General features: G+C 39.4%; 1 protein-coding gene and 1 long non-coding RNA gene across 11 annotated transcripts in view; one reads left to right on the forward strand and one right to left on the reverse strand.

Annotated features, from left to right (window-relative positions):
• The window catches only part of MPP7 (MAGUK p55 scaffold protein 7), a 264,560-nt gene that overhangs the window by 242,441 nt on the left and 2,478 nt on the right, over nt 1–19,641 (forward strand). For 8 of the 10 annotated variants that reach the window (XM_065586862.1, XM_042858201.2, XM_042858227.2 and 5 more), the window contains 4 exons: nt 2,847–2,927; nt 9,422–9,515; nt 10,629–10,737; nt 18,499–18,642. In XM_065586862.1, coding sequence (XP_065442934.1) covers nt 2,847–2,927; nt 9,422–9,515; nt 10,629–10,737; nt 18,499–18,642 — 428 coding nt within the window. Of the gene's footprint in view, nt 1–2,846; nt 2,928–9,421; nt 9,516–10,628; nt 10,738–11,472; nt 11,618–18,498; nt 18,643–19,641 lie in introns of all 10 variants that reach the window. The other 2 variants (XR_010599110.1, XR_010599111.1) reach the window with 1 other exon arrangement.
• LOC112058881 (uncharacterized) overlaps nt 12,512–19,641 on the reverse strand; it is a 56,864-nt gene continuing 49,734 nt past the window's right edge. Inside the window, exons 3-5 of the long non-coding RNA XR_010599112.1 lie at nt 15,723–15,912; nt 14,879–15,020; nt 12,512–14,587 (exon numbers count right to left, since the gene is read on the reverse strand). This is a non-coding gene — a long non-coding RNA (uncharacterized LOC112058881). The remainder of the gene's footprint in view (nt 14,588–14,878; nt 15,021–15,722; nt 15,913–19,641) is intronic.

The raw sequence follows: 19,641 nt of genomic DNA on the forward strand, positions 1-19,641 counted from the left end.
TATACTGAAAATGCCTGGTGTGAGTTTTAGAACATAAGAATGGCCATACTGGGTCAGACCAAAGATCCATCTAGCCCAGTATCCTGTCTCCCAACAGTGGCCAGTGCCAGGTGCCCCAGAGGGAATGAACAGAACAGGTAATCATCAAGTGATCCATCCCCTGTCTCCCATTCCCAGCTTCTGGCAAACAGAGGCTAGGGACAGCATTAATGGCTATTAGCCATTAATGGCCCTATCCTCCATGAATTTATGTAGTTATTTTTGAACCCTGTTATAAGTTCTAATGATTTGTGGCTCAATCCTGCAAATGCCTATGTCAGTGAGTATGTCTACACTTTGAGCGGGGTGTTTAATTTCCAAATTGAAGAGACATACCTGTGCTAGTTCTGATCAAGCTAGTGTGCTAAAAATAGTGTGTGGTCATGGCAATGCAAGCAGTGAGAGAGGCTAGCCACCCTGAGTATGTATCTATCCGAGATGCAATAGAAACATACTCGGGGTGGCTAGCCCATAAAGCTGCTCCCATTGCTGCACCTACACTGTATTTTTAGCTCACTGCTTGACCAGAGTTAGCGCAAGTATGTCTCCTTGAGCTGGGAATTGCATCATCAACTCAAAGTGTAGACATACTCAGTGACAAACACTGATAAGCACTAGGCATAGCAGTAAGTGTGTGCTGGATTGGACCTTTAAGTAGAATGATTCAAAATGGGTCAGTAACTGACATGAATGTTCTCATTTTTTTTCTTAAAATTGTTGTCAATAAATAGAATGGATCATTCAGTTTTAGAAAAGTGCATTTGATTGATTGCACCAAAACAAAAACTTCCTGGAATAAACATTACTGGCATTCCACTCAAGAACCTGTTTTGTTTTTTTAATCCTGATGCTTCACTCCCTTCCTGTTGGGTTTAAATTATTTATTCCCAAGTACATAATTTTTAGACGCATGCCTCTTTCTCAGTTGCGTTAAAATGAAAAGAACATTCAGAGTAGAATTGTGCATTTCACTCAGAAAATTTAGTATAATAAAAATAAGAATAGATAATGTACTCATAATTGCCTGTGCTAATTAAGTATTCGTTCTCTATGTGTGTCTCTGTTACAATTACAAATGGTTGCAATTGCACAAAGAAAAAAATTACTCTGGAAACTCTGAAAAGTAGCCACTGAAACAGAAGAATCTACAGCTTTCATAGCTGTATTTTATAGTGACACTGAAAATGGTGGGTGGGGATGAGAGACAGAGCTAGTAGTTGGTTTTTTGGTCTGGAAACAGATTGTTCTATGTTTCCAAAGCATCTATCACACAGTAAGTGAAACCTGAGTTCTTATACATAAATAGAACTAAAAGCATACCATTGATTTGACAGTATGCAGCAGAGGAAATAACATTTGTGTATAGGGAAGATGTCTTGCTTAAAAAAAAAAAGTATAAAACAGATTTTTCTACTTCAGTTCTTACTGATCTTTCAGTCTGCTACACTAATTAATCTGACATGTATACAGAATTTTAATTACCTTTCCTATAAAACCTTACTTGCTTAAATAAGTATAATACTAATAATTATAGACAAAATTTAGAAAATACCTAATGCTATTAGCACCATGACACATTACATTTTTCTACAGACATGCACCAGTAGATGCTGCTGTACATTACATTAAATAAACATTTCTATATAAACTGATAGATTAATTTGCAGGCAGGTTAGAAATGGGACTTGAAATGTAGTTGTGTGTTTAACTTATGTAAACATATAAAAAGTTATAAATGCAATAACACTAAGTTTTTACAGAGAGACCATGGTTTTGGGGGTAGAAAACTTATGGTCTTCATCTTTGTGTCTTGCTACACATATGAGAGGTGGGTAACTAGTCATTCTTGGTAATTATTACTAGAAGGTTCTAAAGCTTCATTATTAACTCCAGGTACATAATCTTTCTAGCAGACTATGGATAGAGGCCCAGAAAGGGCTTCAAGTTTCATTAAAATATGTATCAGGTTGGTACTTAATTTTTTTTACTTTATAAAATGTTCTGAATTATAAAAGCTCAGGGCACATGTACAACTTCTGCTGTAATGTCAAGAGCCTGCCCCAAACCCACAAATATCATCTTCATTTTCTGTGGGTTAAACTTCAGATGATTCTCTCTCCTCCAAGTCCTAATCTTGATCATGCACTGAGAAAGTACTGCCACTCCACCATATGGATCTGATGAAAACAGAGCTGTAGATCTTCCATATCCTAGTGATACTAAAATCCAGATCTCCCCCAAAGGTGTCTTGTACAAACTGGATCGGATGAGTGACAGAATGGAACCCTCCATGACAGATCTCTTGGAGCTAATGAGGGATTACCCAAAACCACCCTTTGAGACCTCACAGAGAGATAAAAACAAAACCATTTGAAACCATGATTCCCAGCTAGGATCCATAGGCAGATCAACAAAATTTTGCATATAATATTATCAAAAGTTGCTGACAGACCTAAAAGAACCACTATGGGCATCTCCCCATCATTTTGTAGGAGATACTCAATGAGATCACTATCTCCATGCCAAAAGCCAAAAACTCCCAACATCAGAGTTGGCTTGACTCTACTTTTTCATTAACATTTTCCAAGAAGAGGAAGGTTAAAGATAGTGATATCTGGCAATTAAATCTTCTAAAATTTGTCTAAAGAATACATCCTAGAAGAGGCTGTATCCATGGGCAACTCCAAAAGGTTCAGATTACTAAAAAGCCGAACCTGTTCTTCTTTGGGTAGGCTGACATTGACCAGTAATAACACATGAATGCAAGAGAGAACTTCTCTTTCAAAACTATGTAATTTATCTTTCAGGTCCTGTGGGTGTAGGGTTGAATGAACTTAAACGAAAATTGTTGATCAGCAATACCCAGCATTATGGTGTAACAGTGCCGCGTAAGTAGAAATGCATTTTGTGAGTCCTCATGCTGTATCAGTTTTTTTTATTCTTATGTTAACCTAAGGTCAACATTGTCAAACATGGATGCATAAACCCATATTTAGGCACCTAAATTAGCGTCATAAATTTTAAACATCTACGTCTGCGGCATCTACGTTTTGAATAAACATTGATGAAACCAACTAGAAAATTTTGGCCCAGATTCTGGTGCAGTGCATTTTCAGTATAAATTTGATGCAGTTGATGTCAACAAAGATTTTAGTAAATGAAACTCCCATTTAAAAGCTCCTTAGGAATTGGCATTGTAGTGGTGAAATGTATTCCACCAGCAGTTCAGTTTGAGGGAGCAAAATCTTACAGGGACAATGGGAGAATTCACAAAACACGGACCCAATTGTTTCATATATTCAGAGATTGGTGAGTGGTGATATACAATGGAGAGTTTTCCCAGATTATTAGCTCCCAGAATAGGAAGGGTTTTCTTGTAGAGTAGCATGTTATCTCTGCTCTGATGTAACTGTCAGATAATCATAGGCAATATGACAGATCAAGAGTGATGATAGAAGTAGTTCTGACCTGTAAATATGTCATTCAAATCCCTAATATTTTGGCATTATAAAATGCATCAAGTCAGCTTTGAGAACCACTGTCTTAGAGCATTGGAGAAGATCTAGAAGACTGGAGGAAAGCTAATGTGCCAGTTTAAAAAAATGATAAATAGGATGACCTGGATAATTATAGGCCTGTCAGCTGACCTCGATCCCAGGCAAGATGATGGAGTGGCCAATACAGGACTTGATTAATAACAAACTAAAGGAGGCAATGTAATTAATGCAAATCAGCATGGGTTTATGGAAAATAGACCCTGTCAAACTAAGTTAATATCTTTCTGTGATGAGGTTACAAGTTTTGGGTAATAAAGATAATATTGCTGATGCAATATTCTTCGACTGCTCTAGGCGTTTGACTTGGTACCACATGACATTTTTATTAAAAACCTAGAACAATATAAAAATAATATAGCACAGATTAAATGGATTAAAAATGGCTAAATGTTAGGTCTCAAAATGTAATTGTAAGTGAGGAATCATCATTGAGTGTCTCTGTTTCCAGTGGGGTCCCGCAGGAATCAGTACATGGCCCTAGGCTATTTAATATTTTTATCAATGACTTGAAAGGAAACATAAAATTATCACTGATAAAGTCTCCGGATGACACAAAAAATGGGGGAGTGGTAAATAATAAAGAAGACAGGTCTCTGATTCAGACCAATCTGCATCACTTGATAAACTGGGTGCAAGCAAACAATATGTGTTTTAATATGGCTAACTGGTAAATGGCCTAGTGGATAGGGGGGAAGCAGTAGACATGATATATGTTGATTTTCATAAGGCTTTTGACACAGGATCACATGATAGTCTCATAAACGAGGGAAATGCAAACTCGATGAAATTACTATAAAGTGCATGGACAGCTGGTTGAAAGACTGTTCTCAGTATAGTTATCAATAGTTCGCTGTCAAACTGGTAGTGCACATCTAGTGGAGTCCTGCAGGGGTCAATCCTGGGTCCATTTGGAGATGTCACCAATCTGGGAGAGGTTGCAAATGCTTTGGAGGACAGGATTAGGATTCAAAATGACCTTGACAAATGGGAGATTTGGTCTGGATTCAACAAGATGAAATTTAATAAATATAAGTGCTAAGTACTTCACTTAAGAAGGAAAAATCAAATGCAGATCTACAAAATGGGGAATAACTGACAAGGATCTGAGGGTTATAGTGGATCTCAAATCGAATGTGAAACAACAATGTGTTGCATTTGTGAAAACAGGTAGTATTCTGGGTTGTATTAATGGAAGTGTTGTATGTAAGACACAGAGGTAATTGTCCCGCTATATTTGGTACTGTTGAAAACTTCACTGGAGTACAGTGTCCGGTTCTGGGTGCCACACAGTCGGAAAGGTGTACAAATTGGAGTGTGTCCAGAGGAGAGCAACAAAAATGATAAAAGATTTAGAAAACCCAATCCTTGAGGAAATTTTTGTTTTGTTTTTAAAAAGAACATATTTAGTCTTGAGAAAAGAAGACCAAGATGGGACCTGATAAGTCTTCAAATATGTTAATTTAATATGTAATAAAGAGGATGGTGATCAATTGTTCTCCATGTCCACTGAAGGTAGGACAAGAAATCATGTGCTTAATTTGCAGCAAGAGAGATTTAGGTTAGATATTAGGAAAAACTTTCAAATTATAAGGGTAATTGAGCTTTGGAATAGGCTTCCAAGGGAGGTTATGGAATGCCCATCATGCAGGTTGGACAAACACATGTCAGGGATATGGTCTGGGTTTACTAGGTCCTGCCTCAGACCAGGGGGCTGCACTTGATGACTTTGAGGTCCCTTCCAACTCCACATTTCTATGATTCTATGAAATGTAAACGTATACATCTAGAACAAAGAGTGTAGGCCATACTTATCTTAGGAAGTAGTGACTGAAAAAGATTTGGTGGTCAAGGTGGATAATCAGCTGAACATGAGCTCTCAGTGTGATATTGCAGCCAAAAGAGTCAATGTGATCCTGGGCGGCATAAATGGGAATCTCATAAAAGGGGTAGAGAGGTTATTTTACCTTTATATTGGATACTGGTGTGATTGCTGCTGGAATACTGTGTGCAGTGTGGTGCCCACAATTCAAGAAGGATGTTGATAAATTGGAGCAGAGCCACAAGAATGATTAAAGGATTAGAAAACATGCCTTATAGTGGCATACTTAAAGAACTCAAACTATTTAGTTAAACAGAAAGTTAAGGGATGACTTGATTACAGTCTATTAGTATCTACATAGGGAACAGATATGTAATAATGGGCTCTTCAGTCTAACAGAAAGGTATAATATGATCCATAAGAACGGCTATACTGGGACAGACCAAAGGTCCATCTAGCCCAGTGTCCTCTCTTCTGACAGTGGCCAATACCAGGTGCCCCAGAGGGAATGAACAGAACAAGTAATCATCAAGTGATCCATCCTCTATCGCCCATTCCCAGCTTCTGGCAAACAGAAGTTAGGAGCACCATCCCTGCCCATCCTGGTTAATAGCCATTGATAGACCTATCCTCCATGAACTTACCTAATTCTTTTTTGAACCCTGTTATAGTCTTGGTCTTCAACATCCTCGGAGAAGGAGTTCCACAGGTTGACTGTGCGTTGTGTGAAATAATACTTCCTTTTGTTTGTTTTAAACGTGCTGCCTATTAATTTCATTTGGTGACCCCTAGTTCTTGTGTTATGAGAAGGAGTAAATAACACTTCCTTATGACTGGTGTGGAGAAAGTAAATGATTTTATAGACCTCTGTCATATCCCCCTTAGTCATCTTTTTTCCAAGCTGAAAAGTCCCAGTCTTATTAATCTCTCCTCATATGGCAGACTCTCCATACCCCTATTTTTTGTTGCCCTTTTCTGAACCTTTTCGAATTCCAGTCTTTTTTGAGCTGGGGCAACCATAGCTGCACACAGTATTCAAGATGTGGGCGTACCATGGATTTATATAGAGGCAATATGATATTTTCTGTCTTATTGTGTATCCCTTTCTTAATGATTCCCAACATTCTGTTCGCTTTTTTGACTGCCACTGCACATTGAGTGGATGTTTTCAGAGAACTATCCACAATGACTCTGAGATCTCTCTTGAGTGGTAACAGCTAATTTAGACCCCATCATTTTATATGTATAATTGGTATTATGTTTTCCAATGTGCATCACTTTGCATTTATCGACATTGAATTTCATCTTCCATTTTGTTGCCCAGTCACCCAGTTTTGTGACGGCTGGACGTTGAGGCTAGACTAATTCAAACTGGAATTGAGGTATACATTTTTAACAGTGAGAGTAATTAACCGTTGGAACAACTTACCAAGGGTCCTGGTGGATTCTCCATTACTGACCATTTTAAAATCAAGATTGGATTTAAAAAAAAAAAGATATGCTGTAGGAATTACTTTGGGGAAGTTCTATGGCCTGTGTTATACAGGTAGCCAGACCAGATGATCACAGTGGCCCTTTCTGGCCTTGGAATCTATGGATGAATTGAAATGTTGACTTTTTTCAAATCTGATCAATTAATGTGATTTATAAACACTGGATTCATATTAACACCATCATTGCAATGCTATGCTCATGGAACAGCTCATAAGATTGGGGTTGGGGGGGGGGGAAGATGGCGACATGGTATTTACCATAAAATAACACCTTTTAATAAAGTGGGTTTTTGTTTTCAAAACTTGATGTTCATAAGTTAAATAGGGTTTAACTTTGTTCTAAGAATTTTATTTTCATAAAAAATATGTAAAATGGCGGCACTCTTTCAAGCAAGCTACTGTCGCTGTGGCTGTTCTGCACACCCAAAGGCAAAAGCTGCACTCAGTGCACGTAAAGATAATGAATTGTAAATAGTAGAATTGTTTTCTCTAAATTATTTTAGTTTTTTTAAATTAATGTAATCTAGAATCCAACATGAAAAAGATACTAAATTTTCAGTAAAAATATATTTGTCATATTTTAACTATGACCTTAATGCCATTCTAAACTGAAGGCTGTGGGAAATGTAGCTGCAAGCTGTAGTGAATTTATTTGCTGTATTCTCCATTCAAGGCCAAGGCTAGTTAAACTTTAGAGAATTTTACAAGAAAAATTTCTATCAGGTGAGTTCTTGGCATTAAACCCTGTGGGATCCCTAGAGTAGACCAGGCTCTTGCAGTTTCAGGCAGTTTTACTACTGCATTAGTGAATCCTGAAAATTAGGTTTAACACTATCATTATGGAACAGCTCTGGCCATTGGGGCTTTATCCATGCTATGACTCCCACTGATGTTAGCAGTGATAGGGAATTTTTTTAAAAATTCCTTAATACAGACATGGTTGAATTCTGCTGCTATTGTACAATTTCTGTGACATTTATGCAAAGTATTAGCCTGTATTCAGATAGCAACTCAATTCATGTACCTCATTACAGAATGTATCAGTTATCATATTTCCAAAATCAGAAGCAATCTTTTGTGTAAAAATTTAAAAATAAATAAACAAAAGGATTTTCTTTTGTTGTGGCGGATGGACACCTTTCACTGAGAGGCTTCTCCAAATCCACACAGCTTTCCATCTCATTTCCTCCTGGACTTTGCCTCCTACAGTGAGGCTCCTCTAAGAGCAAGGGACTCCAGCACCTTATATCCAAGGCATTAACTCAATACTTTCTCTAACCATGTGCATATTCTTAAATGTGTAGATATGGGTACGTTTGTAATTGGAAAAATTAATACATTTGTTCTCTAATTCACAAGAGTTGCAAATATTTGTCCCTTCTGTAAATTCATTTAAAAAAAATTGCCCAATGCTCTCAGATACTCAACGGATTGATAAATGTGCAATCATCTGCACAAGATTTTTCTCCCCACAAAATTGCTATTTTTCATCAAGCAACTTTGTGTCTCCAGAGTTTTGCTTTTCAATTACTCATCAAAACTTGAGGGAGAGGGGGTCACTTTCAAGTGACACTTAATAATTGCAGTGGGACCATCTTTGAAATGTATTTTTTTATGTTAGCCTAAGGATAAGACAAAAATACTTAATATATACTCTGTATGTGCGTCTTTTTCTATATATACGTGAGTTAGTGATAGAGAGTGCATGACAGCGTAGTACAAAGGTTTTATAGGTATGAGTTTGGAATGGTCACATTAGTCATAGGTGAGTGAGTTACACAGGTAATAAAAACCTTCATACCACATCACACCACACCACACCACACCATTAAGCATTTTGTCCCATTTGTACCTAATTTTATAGAAAAACTATTACTTGATGCTTGAGAGGAAGTAAAAATAGAATTAAAAAACCCATAATCCATCTAGTCTATTGTGCAAGGCTGTAGATGGGGAGAAAGAGGAATTCCTTTCTGGCCACCAGAGGCAATCAGCTCCTAAAATATGAAATGTAATTTTCCATTATATTACTATCATACCTTACATACTGTAACTGCAAATGTTGTTAATGATCATAACATTATTTGGCGCTCTGATAAATCCATTCACTAAACGTCATTTGCCTTGATGGTCCCCTGTGCCAGGGAATTCCACAAATTCCTTTTATGATGAATAGTGGCAGAGGGAACAGGATTGTTCTAAATTGCTGCTCATTTAATTTTTCAACAGCCTTATTGTTCCCCCTTTAGTTAACTTTTCCATTAGTAAATAAAATTGATAATCTGTTATTTATGTCCAATGAGATTTTCTTGTACTTGCTTTAGGCTCAATCCTGTGACATGCTGAGTGCAGCCTTCAAGATGCTGAGCACACTCAACTCCTTTGGAAGCCAGTGTAAGATAAGAGCACTCTGCACCACACAGGATTGGGCCCTTCATATTTTTCCTAAAACTGGTTTGTTGTTTTAAAAAAGCTTTTTTTTTTCTTTTTCTTTTTTTTTAATGAAACCACAGACACGACTAGAGCAAGAAGAGGCCAAGAAAGTGACGGTGTTGAGTACATTTTCATTTCCAAGCACTTGTTTGAGACAGATGTACAGAATAACAAGTATGTTGAAAAGGTTAACTAGAGCCACAGTCAAAACAATGGTTTCATTGTGAAGTTTTAGTAGTTGGTTCTTTTATGTAGTAATTAAAATGGGTATAGCCTGCATTGATTTTAAAACATGTTAAAGTATAATGTCTAAACAGTCAGCACTGCAGTTTCTGCAGATTGTTGAAACAAAATAAAAGTAATATGAACAGAATGTAAACAGTTTTAAACCACCTAATACTTTAAATGCCTGTCCAATGAGCTAAACATACAGAGATTGGGGGGGGGGGGTGTTGAAGGTGGGGGCTCCTTTTAAATTGGCATTATTTGTCTTACTAATTGATCGTTGCCGCATCAGGAAAGGGGCCCTGGCAGTGCTGCATTTCAAATGTGTGTTTCAATTAATGGTTTTGTATAGTTATATTCCCTTCCAGTACAGGCATTTCCTGTTCAAAAGAACAGGAATCTGGAGAACTAGAGAGAAGCCCCTCCCCTCAAGCACTTCAAAAAATTAAAATTAAAGACAATGGTAGCATCATGCTCCCCAGCAACCTGTAAAATACTGTAAGTTTAAATCCTGCCCTAAGTATTTCAGAGGCCAAAGTATAGTAGACACAAAGCTGTAGGTTTGACTGAAACTTCAAAATGTGCTTTGCTTTTTCTCAAATTGTATTTATATTTTTATAGCACATAACCAGCCGCCTTGGTTCTATTAGCACCATCATAACTGCTCCTCCTATTCAGAGACAGAGAATTCAGATATTGTGTAGCGTGAAATGAAATTTCAGTAGTTTCTATTGTTTAGTTTATCCACTTTTTTATTGCATTGCATTAGTTCTGAAAAAGAGGTGATGGAAAACATTAGTGTGCTGTTGGACTAAAGTACTTTTTCTCTTTAACTGTAATATAAGCAAGTGTTACTGATTTGAAAATGGTAAAATAGAAGGGTGGTTTTTTTAGGTTGACATGCTGAAGTACTTGGCAGCATTTCCTTTTATAAAACATGGTAAAAATCACATGTAGAGTGAAAATATTTCTGCTCATGAATTAAATCTTATTAACAAAATTGATAAGTATTTGCAAAAGAAAAGGGAATGATTCTGATTTGTTTTTCACTTTCTACCACAGGTTTATTGAATATGGTGAATATAAAAACAACTACTACGGTACAAGCATAGACTCTGTTCGATCTGTTCTAACTAAAAACAAAGTTTGTTTGTTGGATGTGCAGCCTCATGTAAGTAAGCACCTCTCTTGGCATGGCATAATTTACTGCATTCCATGTTAGGATTCCGGAAGAAGACTGTTAATAGAGCATTTCGTTTTATTCCATGTTCAATTTATATTCCACCCAATTTCTGGGTATACTTATTGTATAGAGCATTCCTAAAGGGAAATTTCAACACAGATTGGATGGTATTTAATGCAAAAACTAACTGCACTGAAAGCTTACACTAACATGAAGAACATTTAATTACTCACAGAATGCTACAACATTTGTATTCAGTGTTCTGCTGCTCTGGGTTAGAATTTGTCTGAAAAACTTGATATTTAAATGCAAAATATTCTTGAGAAAGAGTCCAGTCCTGCAACCCTTACTCACATGAGTAATCCTTTGATTTCAACAAGACTGTTCATGGAAAGGGTTTTATGACAGGTCGTAATGTGAAGAATACATTAAATATACAGTATGCTAATTAACAGATAAATAGAGTAGTATTCTGTAGAGGGAAGGGGCTGCTGTCATCATTTGTGTCTATTTTATGTGCATGCTCCTCTTCCTATTAACCCCCACCCCCAATATTCATTATTGTCTGGGTGCAACTTTAACTTGTGCATTTGAACATTTAAATAAAGTCTGAATGAAATAAATGTATAAAATATGATTTGAAATACATTGTTCAGAATAGATTTTTCCATTTCTTTTGTGTTCACCTTTGACTTGTTTGAGTATTGTTCAAATATCCTGTAGTGCAGCACAAAATTCAGGAGCCAGAAAAATGATTTTCGATGTTAAATGGAAACAGTTGAAGTCTTCCACTTTTCCTGATTTACCCAGTGCACAAGTGCCTGCATGATGAAGCACTCAAGCTGTTGGTTTAAAGAGGGTTCTGTAGGTAATTGGACATGATTATTCCCTGTCTAAATAGCATTTAATGTAAATGTTCAGTGGCGTCACATTAATCGAAATATTATGTCATGTTCCTTATTAGAAAATTGGCAAAAAGAGGCTTTCTGTAGGCAAAGGGGATGGCACAGATATATGCTGGTTGAATAATGGCTTTAGGAAACTGATATCAGAGTCAAAAACTAGATCAATAGTACTTTTGATGGGTCACCAACAAAAAATGTGCAATTTTGGATTTACTTGCTGAATTGTTGCTATGTGTGCAACATTGCACTTACTGTGAAAACTGCATTAGCTAATATTAACAATTTTTAAATTATCAAAAGGAAATTTTGATCTAGTAGCGTATGGTAAATTATTGTGACCAATTGGCTTTTTTCTAGCTATTAAAATGAGAGAATGTCATTGTCTTCTCATTAGAAAGATCTCAGTTGGAAATACTATACCAAATTCAAATAACTCAGTTTAAGCTTAGGGACATGTGCATTTGGCATTTTGGAGTTTCAACCCTATACTGTACAACTAGCTGCTCCTGCAGCTACTGCTAGGATTGCAGGAGGAGGAAGGTACTTGATACTGTGGCTGCAAGTTATCTGGCAGCAACTTCTTACTGGCCAGCAAGAGCTACATAGAGGAATAAGTTTTAGTTCTTTGAGTATGTCCCCCCTGTGGGTGCTCCACTGTAGGATGTTCAAGCATCTATGTGCTCTCGATCAGAGACTGAAATAGTATCCACGGGCCCGCACCTGTGCAGAGTACCACCTTGTACTTTGAACAAGGGTATGTGGCTTGAGACAGAGCGTTCTGCTGTCAGCTGCATTTAGCTTCCCAGCTTTCACCTTGTGAATCCTTTTTACCCTAATTTCATATTTACTTTATTGTATTTTTTCTTTATTTTTAGTCCATTTACTTTATTTTGCACTCTAGTGCTTGTAGGGGGAGGGAGTGGCTTCCTTCCCTCTTCTTTTCTTAGATCTTTCATTTGTGCTGGAGCACAACTTATGTCCAAAATCCTGGAGTTTAAGCCTAGATATGCCACAGGTCCTCCTGTGATGGACACTCCAGTTATCTGTGGTGTTTGGGGCAGTCCCACAACCTTTCTAAATGCAAGCTTTGTCTGGTTTTCAAAGGCAGATCCAAAAAAAAAGACAGGGAGACTAGACTTAAGCAGCTATTAATGGAATGTGCTCTAGCTCCAGCAGAGTTCGCTTCACCACCCCTTTCCATCTCTCCCCCACTCCCAGTTACATCAGCCTCTACATCATAGGCCACCTCACCTTACATTGCTGCCTCATCTATGGTCCCAGAGAATTAAAAACTCTAAAGAAGAGGAAACATACCTCTCCAAGCAGGGAAGTGAAGAAGCAGGGTAGATCTCCCCATAAAACCCAGTCTTGGCAGACCCTTGTTCCTCTAAGGGTACCATAGAGGTTCCAGCTGAGTCCGGTACTGAGGCATTGGTACCATGAAAGAAGCCATGCTCAGACAACATACCTACCACTAGAGCAACTACTGTGGTGGCACTTTGATACCTTGTGGGTCTGCATTACACACAGGGCTACCATCCATTTCCCAGAACCCGGATCTCATCATATGTCTGAGGTGGGACGTGACCCTACAACCACCTCAGTCCTGCAAGAGCTTCCATCTCACCAGCTGGCATTTCCCTTTCTGATACCAATCCAAATCTCATCTAAAGGCTTTTAGAGCCCTCCACCTCCTTCCAGGTTCCTTTCTTCAGTGGGTTTCAATCTCTGATGAACCTGAGTTTCCAATACTGACCAATGTTGTCCTGACAGCTGCAAGTTGAGACTTGCTTAAGTCTCCAGCCTTCATTACCAGTTAGGGCACTGGGGACTCTCTCTCTCTCTCTCTCTCAGCTCAAGAGAGGACTCATTGAACTTGGAAATCTCAGTAAAGTGATCCATCCCAGTATTGTGCTACCGTACTCCGTAAGTCCTTTTCATAAATCATAGGGAATCTACCAAACATTGTAGGCCCAGAGACTATAATTATCATTGCGGTCCATTCCCTTATTCTCCTTTCCAGTAAAGTTACTGAGACCCATGGGTCAGTACAGCGACCAATTCTATCATATATCTAAGAAAAAGCACCACTATCCACCAGTACCATACCAGCTATCAACACCTGCAGACTGACGGGTACTACACCCAGTACTATGCACCTCAGAACCTCACACTTCTCCAGTATCAGACTATATCCAGAAGGAGCAATAGTCTCAGGCCAAGAAGATCTTGCTTCCCTCTGTAAAGTCCTCTTCATCTCCAGATGACACAATAATGCCACCACAACTTTCCTACACTGATGATTTCAGAACCATCAGTGAGGGGTTATCTCCTGCACTTTCCCTGTGAGAAACACCTGCCACAATCCCACCAAGCTGTATGCAGGCAGATAAATACTGTATCCCACAAAAGGAATGAAACACTTATTTTCCCATCCCAGCCCCAATTCCCTGCTAGTTGACGCAGCCAATGAAAGAGAGTTGTCTAGCTCATTCTAGGCCTTCTCCATCTGACAAGTAATCCAAGTGGTTGGACTTGGTGGGAAGGAAGTCACTCTCCAATTTTATATGGCCAACTACCAGGCCTTGATGGCAAAATACAATCTTAACATACTCCAAATATATACATTTTATTGAGCAACTTGTCACAAGACCAGAAAGATCATTTTCAGTCTATCATTGCTGAAGGACAGTTGGTTGCAAAACCTCCCTACAAGCTACTCTAGATGCTGCTGAAACAGCCTCTGTAAGTCCATGTTACAATGGTGGTCATGAGAAAAGCATACTGGCTCCAGTTCTCAGGTCTTCCAGAAGTTCAAAATACCATGGAAAATCTCCCATTCAAAGAGCCATTCTTCAGTGAAACTATGGACTCTTCTCTCCAGATGCTCAAAAATTCCAGATCAGCATTGCGATCAGTGGGGATTTATGTGCCTGCAACAAAAAAGTGCTTTAGTAGATCCCAAACCACTCAAGATTGAGACCATTCCAGTACCAACAGCACACTTTCCCTAAGCTTCAGGAGCCCTTACGGAGAAAACCCAATACACAAAAACACAGGCCACACACCCCTACTTTTACTCTATCAGCTCCTGCTTCTAAGAGGCACTTTTGATACCTTGGTCAAGGGCATCAAGCAATCCATTCCACTCCGAATCAGCTGTTGTGCGACTACCCCCTCTTTGGAGATTGACTGTCCCACTACTTAGCCTGGGAATTTCTTACCTCAGACAAGTAGATATTAGAGAATGTCAAAGTGGGTTACTCTATCCACTTCCTTTTCATCCCTCTTCCAATCCTCTCCCCGTCCTCCTTCATGGACCCTTCTCACGAGGAACTCCTAAGTCAAGAAGTTTATTCTCTTCTCCTGTGAACAATAGAACTGGTGTTACCAATGTTCATCGGAAGAAGGTTCTATTCCAATTATGTCCTTGTTCTCAAGAAAGATGAAGGATGGAGACCAACCGTTGCGCTCAGGATCTTGAACAATTGCGTCCTAGCATAACACTTCAGAATGGTGACACTAGCTACCATAATCCCATCCTTAGACCCAGAAGACAGGTTCATTGACCTTGACCTAGAGGATGCTTACTTTCATGTAGCTATCCACCTCTCCCACAAGCGCTTCCTATGTTTTGTAATAGGTGTGGATCACTGTCATTATCGAGTTCTCCCCTTTGGACTCTGTGCGGCCCCAAGGGCGTTCACAAAGATTCTCTCAGTGGTAGTGACTTGGCTCTGCCAGTGGGGAATATCAGCATTCCCATACTTGGACAGCTGGCTTCTCAGAGGCCAATCACCCCAAGAGGTCCAGTCGGCAATGTCCAGGTCATAACACTATTCCAATCTCTGGGCCCACAAGAAATCCGTGCTAACTTCAGTACAGCATACGCCAAACAGCAAGAGCGATTGGAGAGAGATTCTCCAAAGAGAGATTCTCCACCCTATCCCATCTAATCTCAACATTACAATTCAGCCCACAAATAACCTAAGGATTTGCCTACAGATGTTGGGCCACATGTCGGTCACCACATATGATATTCCCCATACAAGGATGCACCTCAGTTACCTCCAGACATGACTAAGAGTAGTGTATACCCCAGTCAGACAATCTTCTCCAGACACATGTCAGTGTCTCGGGAAGGTACTCTCTATATGGTGGAAAGACCCGTGGAAAATCTCTGTTTGAATCCCATTCATACATCCAGCATCTTTGAAGACCCTCATAACAGATGTGTCTGTTATGGTGGGAAGCTCACCTACAGGGAGACAAAGCACAGGGCAAGTGGTCAGCATAGGAATTGGCACTACATGTCAATATCGTGGAGCTAAGAACAGTGCATATGCTTGCCAACTTTTCCTCTAGGCCATATGAGATGACCCAATCAGAGTAATGCTGGACAACAGGGCAGTGATGTATTACATCAACCGCCAGGGTTCGGCAAGATCCCAGTCCTTATGTGCAGTATCACTAAAGTTGTGGAACTGGTGCATTTCTCATCAGATAGAAATCAGCAGTTTATCTGCTAGGCCTCCACAATGTAATTGCAACCGCTTAAGCAGACACTTCTGCCAAAATCATAAATGGGAGCTCAAAAACTCTGTCTTCCAGAGCATCTTCCTGACCTGAGGTATACCAGGGTAGATCTCTTCGCCAACACAAACAATGCAAAATGTCTATTTGGCTCCAAGGGAGGTTATGGTCACAACTCTCCTATGGATGCCCTAATAACACCATGTCCCCGTACCCTTCTTTATGCTTACCCACCTATACCGCTAGCCCTAAAGACCTCCCTCAAGCTGTGCTGAGAAGGAGACAGAGCTATCATCATAGCACCTGCTTGGCCAAGACAGGTGTGGTGCTCAAACCTCATCCACCTCTCAAGGTTAACACCATTCAGGCTTCATATCATGAAGGACCTCTTGACATAAAACTCAGGGACCTTCATCCTTCCCAACTCCTCCTCCCTGAATCTGAGAGCATGGCTCCTCAGTGGCTCCCAGCATGGAGTTAACCTTTTCAGGTAGAGTTCAGTCAGTTCTCTTATCCAGTAGAAAGCCCAGTACTCTCAAGACTTATCTCCAAAAGTGGAAACATTTCCAATCCTGCTGCTTCCTCCCATCTTCTCAAGCCTTGGAAGTTCCATTTTCCAAGACCTTGGACTACCTATTGGAATTAAAAACAAAGAGTCTCCGATGAACTCTTTCAGGGTACATCTGACCATTCACTCATCCAGGGCTTTTCAGTCTCTGCCCACTCTACAGCAGTCAGATTTCTCAAGGGTCTATACAACCTCTTTCCTCCCGTTTGATACCTGGCTCCCCAAGGGACCTCAGACTAGTTCTAATCATCCTAAGGAAACACCCCTTTTAACCAATGGCTACCCACTCCCTCCAGACTTTTTTCCTAATTGCCATCACCTCAGCAAGATGAATGGGGAAGCCAGGAGCACTCAAGACTGACCTACCATACACCACCTTTTACAAAGACAAAAGTTATACTAAGTCCCCTCCTCAGAATATAACATAACTAGGCGACTGACCTGCTAGTGTTCTACCCAAAACCTCATGCCTCCACAGAGGAATCAAGTCTTCATTCACTGGAAGTCAGAAGGGCCCTTACCTTCTATCTGGATAGGACTAAAACCTTCTGGACCTCTTCCAGGCTATTTGTATTGTTTGCAGAAAGGATGAAGGGCCAACTGATTTCCACACACAGGCTGTCTAAGTGGGTTTCAGGTTGCATCTTGACCTGCTATGAAAATGCAAGTGTGCAGGGATGGTGTCCCTAGCCTCCATTTGCCAGAAGCTGGGAATGGGTAATAAGGAATGGATTACTTGATGATTTTCTGTTCATTCCCTCTGGGGCACCTGGCATTGGCAACTCTCGGAAGACAGGATACTCTGCTAGATGGACCTTTGGTCTGACCCAGTATGGCCGTTCTTATACAGACCCCTCATAGAATGACAGCACATTCGACTAGACCCCAGTTCATATCTATAGGTCTACTGAGGGACGTTCCCATCATAGAAATCAGCAGGACTGTGACATGGTCTTCTATACATATATTTGCCAAGCATTACACCATCTGACCAGCTTGCAGAGGTGACACCATCTTTAGTGATTCAGTCCTCCAAACTATCCTAGACTTTTCATATCAGCACCCACCACCTTGATGAGTTACTGCTTGGGAATTTCCTACGGTAGAGCACCTATAAGGACAAAACATCTCAAAGAACTCAAGTTACTGTAAGGTAAGTAACCTCTCCCTTAATAGGCAACAATCATCTGATCCTCCTGTGAAGCATAAACAGCAGCACGGAATGAACCTAATGTGTCTTAAAGGTTTGAGGAGAATCAATGGTTGTCCTCTTATCACAGTGCCCTTTTGCTCTTGGGCTGCAGAAAGCCTTTTCTATTATCTTTGGAATGTGGCAATAGGAAGTCTTACCCTTCCTAGAATCAGCTATTAAATAATCTGCTACTCCTCCCTGGTGCATCAACTAAAAACCCTTTTGTCCCACTTAATTTTTCTAATTACTAACACCACCACTGTGGATGGCCCTTAACAGTGCATTGGCTTTACTTCTGCCAGACTGATCAGATTTACCAACACTGGCAACTTTCATTGAAATCAAAATTTTTCTTGCCATTCAAGTAGCAATAGGCGATGCAAAGAATAAATGCTGTTTAAGAAAGTAGGATGCTAATGAATGACGTATATTTCAAGAGATGCTTTATAGTTTTAGTGTCATAGCAGAGGCTTCTTTTGTTGTTGCAAACTCCAGAGCAAGGAATGAATTCAAACCCTGTTACTAATTAATTATAATTTTCCCCTTCTCAGACAGTGAAGCATTTAAGAACATTAGAATTTAAACCATTTGTGATATTTATAAAGCCTCCATCACTTGAGCGTTTGAGAGAGACCAGAAAAAATGCCAAGATTATTTCAAGCAAAGATGAAAAAGTGGCTGCAAAACCTTTCACAGTAAGTATGTTTAGAATCCGTAAGAATATGAGATGTAGTCAAGAGTTTTTGTAACTGTTTATCTTGAAGATGAGGACGCTGAATGCCTTTAGAACTTAATGGAACTTGTGCCTCAAAACGTTTAAGTGTGTGTATGTCTATGTATACATATTATTTGTGTTTGGGTAAATTGCATGCCCAGTCTCTTTGGTGCCATAAGCCTAGTAGGGTGATTTAATTGCGTGATTCACTTTTGCAGAGCTACATTGGACTTTCTGAGCTTCTTATTTCATTTCATGCTATCACAACTCAGGCAAAAAATTATTTTTAGAGGAAATAATGCTATTGTCTTCAACATAAATAATACTGTTACAGTGTTAAGAAAAATCAGAAGGTTTTTTTATGAAGGTACATTGGGTTTTCTTTAATTTAGATATTATTGTGACCCAGAAACCTCTTGGTGCTAACAGGCAGAGGGGGTGCATAGCATTTTACAGGAGTCAGATGTATACATATTAAGTGTACCAAAGGGTGGCATGTGAGATCTCTACCAAGAGCCCACTAGTTGTCATAATCATTGCAAAATGTATGTATGGACAGTGTTTAAGGAATGAGGAATCTGTACTTAAAATTATGTTCTTAACTTACGCGAGTTAAGGCAAATCACCAGAAAGTGATAAACATGCTCCTGTCAGGTAGGAGGGAAGAGATGCTTCTCTCTCTCTCTGGCTGGTCATATGTGTATTGTCTGCTTCACAATCTAGGTTTATCTACAGACTGAGCCCAATGCTAATCAAGAGATAGTAAAAAATTGACAAGAAACAGGCACCCAAGAAAAAAAACAACCAGCAGGGGCATCTGTCTATGAGAAAAGATAACAGATTGGAGTGGGGGGTATAATTGGGGGTACAGAGAGACACTCAGGATCTTTTCCACTGAGAAGGCAATCTGACCGTGTGACTTGTCTCATGAATGGAAGATCATAGCCAAACCTGGCTGTAATATGCTGGTAGGATTTTG

This window comes from Chrysemys picta, chromosome 2 (assembly GCF_011386835.1).
Source record: "Chrysemys picta bellii isolate R12L10 chromosome 2, ASM1138683v2, whole genome shotgun sequence".
NCBI lineage: Eukaryota > Metazoa > Chordata > Testudines > Emydidae > Chrysemys > Chrysemys picta.